Source organism: Elephas maximus, chromosome 16, assembly GCF_024166365.1.
Source record: "Elephas maximus indicus isolate mEleMax1 chromosome 16, mEleMax1 primary haplotype, whole genome shotgun sequence".
Taxonomy (NCBI): Eukaryota; Metazoa; Chordata; class Mammalia; order Proboscidea; family Elephantidae; genus Elephas; species Elephas maximus.
In genome coordinates, this window is record NC_064834.1 from 93,812,371 (window position 1) to 93,816,114 (window position 3,744).

A 3,744-nucleotide genomic window follows, 5' to 3' on the forward strand; every position below is an offset into this window, starting at 1 on the left:
ACAGCACAGGCTGCATGTAAGTGTGGAATAGAGAATTTTTGCTTTTGTTTTTTCCCCATCAAACTTAGTTTTATTGGTTGTAATTTTTTTTTGAAACTTTCGAAATTTTAATTTGTCTTGATATTGAAGAAAATCATGTGAGAATACATTAAGCAAATATCTAAAACACATGCAAAAGTAATAACTATAGGCATATCACCTCAATACCTACTAAAGTGCATAAATCTGAATTTCCTTCAATATAGAAATACCAAAAGGGTAAAGAACTCGGATTGCATACGTAATATTTCTTAACACCATGAGTAAATTACGTGTGGCATACTGACAAATTATTAAAAAACAACAGAGGTGTAATTTGTACTACTGTATATGTATGTGGAAGGTAAAAAAGGGAAAAAGGGAGGGGAAAAAGGCAAGGCAAAAGGACAAAAAGGCAAAAAGCTAAGGGAAACAGAAAAAAGGTAAAGTGGCAAAAAGTCAAAAGACAAGGCAAAAGGGTAAAATGTAACAAAAAGGGAAAAGGGAAAAATGCAAGACAAAAAGGAAAAAAAGGCACGGCAATATGGTAAAAGGCAAAAAGAGAAGTCAAACCGGTACACAGGCAAAAAGGCAAATCATAAAGGCAAAAAGGCAAGGTAAAATGGGGAAAAGTGAAGGCAAAAAGGCAAGACAAAAGGCAAAAAGATGTATGTGTTATCTAATTTTGTGTGAATAAAAAATAATGTATAGTAACAGCAGAGATGGATAGTAGTATGCTATGGCAAAAATCTTGTTTGTAAGTAAAAGATTAAAGTGGTAATTAGCCCTCCAAGTCTGAGATTTCCCAAGTCATTTGATCAAGTTTTCATAAAGATATGTACAAGCTTCCTTTTAAACAAATCTCACTTCTGCATCATTCTTACATCTTTCAGGCACCAGTAGAGCCATGGTCAATGCAAACGGCACCACAGGAATAAACTTCATTCTTCTAGGGCTCTTTAACCACACACAGATCCACCTATTCCTGTTTGCCATGGTGCTTATGATCTTCATCACCTCACTGATGGGCAACACCCTTATGATCATTCTCATTCATGTGGACCCTCAACTCCACATGTCCATGTACTTCCTGCTTAGCCAGCTTTCTTTCATGGACACGATGCTGGTCTCCACCATCGTTCCCAAAATGGCAGCTAACTACCTGATGGACACTAGGTCTATCTCTCCCACTGGCTGTGGAGTCCAGATCTTCCTGCTTCTCACTCTGGGAGGGAGTGAATGCTTCCTCTTAACGGCCATGTCCTATGACCGCTATGTGGCCATATGTCACCCACTGCGCTACCCCATTCTCATGAGTCAGAAGCTCTGTTTACTCATGACATCAGGTTCCTGGCTCCTGGGAGGGATCGATGGGCTGATGCAGGCTGGTGCCACTTTGAGCTTCCCTTACTGTCACTCACGGGAAATCAATCACTTTTTTTGTGAAGCACTATCACTGGTACGCCTTGCCTGTGCTGACACTACAATTTTTGAGTTTTTCATGTATGTCTGCTGCATTCTGATGCTCTTGATCCCTTTGTCTCTAATTTTGGCCTCATACAGCCTTATCCTGGCTGCAGTGCTCCGCATGCAGTCAGCTGGAGCACAGAAAAAAGCCTTTAAGACCTGCTCCTCTCACCTGGCGGTTGTGGGACTCTTCTACGGCACCATCATGTTCATCTACATGAGGCCCAAATCTAATGGTTCAGAGGACCACGATAAGGTGGTCTCAGCTTTTTATACCATCTTCACACCTGTCTTGAACCCCCTTATATTCAGTGTAATAAAGAAGTTAAGGGGGCCTTGAGGAGGTGGCTGGAAAAACATTTTATGTGATATTAATCCTGAGCATAATTTGCCAAAATGGCAGCAACCAAACTTGATACGGGTAACGTTTCTAAAATATTGTTTTGTTATTTTGTTCATCCCATTTAAATTCTTCTTTTGTGTTGTATCAAGTTATTTTGCTCTTACTTTGCCAATCTGGCTGCATTGTTCCTATATGATTATTTTTATATATGGTAAATTAATTAAAAATTATATTTGTCCTCCTGTCATAACTTGCAGTGGTGTTTTTACTCTGAAATTAGGGCTCTGACAATAAGTATGATTGATTGAGTTTATAAATAGCATATGATACGTGTATAATTTGTATTTTTTGATAAATAATGGAAATCATTAATTTTGATGGGGATAATACCTTTTGAAAACAAAACATATATCCTAAATCACATAATGTAGATAAAATAAATTCAAATGAAATAAGGACCCAATGTGACCATCAAACATAAAATACGTAAGAAAATATCAAGAAATATTTGCAAAATGTTGCTGTGGGAAGATTTGTTAAAGAAACTTCCAGACAGAATATAAAAATGCTAATTGGCTTTTCATGACCTTTGTTAAAATGTAAGAGTAGAGAGATGAGCTGAAGAAAAAAATATATTGTGTACAAAGGAGTCAGTACACAGTGGATTCAAAAATAAAACTTTCAGCAAAGAAGTCTCTAATTAAGAAAGGGCCTCAGGCCAAAGGTCCAACACAAGTTGTGACTCTAAAATCATTTATTAAGGCTTCAGGACGAGTTAAGACACAGTACCTTAAATAATTAAACATCCAAACAGACAAAAGACCTTCTATAAATCTTGAGAGTCTTGTAGATTCTCTTTAATTAAAAATAAATAGGACTACTAAAATGTTTTAGGGCACTGTAGTGCAGCAGAGTCGTAGGAAGCCCAAGGTTGGTAGTTGTGGGTTTTGTCTAATGGAGTAAACTCCAGTAAGATTCATGGAAAACTCGCAATGTTTGCAAGCATGTTTTTCTGACAGAAATATCACTAGTTTGGTCTAAGGAGTAAGCTGATTGAGGTGACTACTCAGTTTTCTCATGGTAGAGCAAGGGTGACTCAGAAAGCAGAGGCAAAAATCATGTAGAATAATTCCCAGAGAATCACACTGAATCTTAATTAAGGAGCTGGCAACAATTTCTACCAGAATTGCAGAATTGCAAGTGACTATATGCTGCCCCATTCCCTATTTTAAGAAGTGTCTGAAGAGTAATTGTGTTGGTGCAATTATAGAATCCCCATGCTGTGACAAAGAGAGAAACCAAGACTTCTAGTGCACATCCCCAGCTGAGAGCCCAGCCAAATTCAAAGCCATTTTTTTCAGTCATTGGTGGCGCATCATGCAAGTGTATCTTTCAGCTCCCAGGTGAGCCACTTCCACTGATGTTGCATGGAGTAGAGATGAGCTGTCCCTGATGAAACCTGCTGAAATTGCAAATTCATTTGCAAAATAAACAATTGTTGTTTTAAACTGCTGTGCTTTGTGGATACACACACACACACACACACACACACACACACACACACTGGAGTAGTGCTTAGGTGAATATATGTGTTACCTAAAACCCATAATAAAGATATCAACTACATTTGAATAAAAGGGGTTATAATTCTCTTTCCCTACTTCGTATAATCTGGAACCATTGTTCTGAAAATAATATTATTATCTGTTTAGAATTATTTTATATTACAGAGAAGTCTTACCACTTTGGCTTTGATTAAAGTTTTAAGATGTTCTAGAAGTGAAAAATCAAAAACAATGTGGTTGAGGAAAAACCACTTAGATTTTTCTGTGAGAAGGCCAGGCGTTGCCGTCTGGGATCAGTCAACTAAGAACAAGTACCTTGGGTAAGTTAGCTTCTCTGATATACAGCTATTC

General features: G+C 37.7%; 1 protein-coding gene across 1 annotated transcript; it reads left to right on the forward strand.

Moving 5' to 3' along the window:
• Nucleotides 1-951: 951 nt before the first annotated feature.
• On the forward strand, nt 952-1,825 carry LOC126059710 (olfactory receptor 2T33-like). Its single transcript, XM_049855610.1, has one exon. It carries the CDS (start codon nt 1,013-1,015, stop codon nt 1,823-1,825), a length of 813 nt encoding a protein of 270 aa, XP_049711567.1. The 5' UTR covers nt 952-1,012.
• The last annotated feature ends 1,919 nt before the right edge of the window (nt 1,826-3,744 follow it).

Excerpts from the sequence above, each read along its gene's own strand:
- LOC126059710 (XM_049855610.1), top strand. The coding sequence starts at position 1,013 with ATGGTGCTTATGATCTTCATCACCTCACTGATGGGCAACACCCTTATG.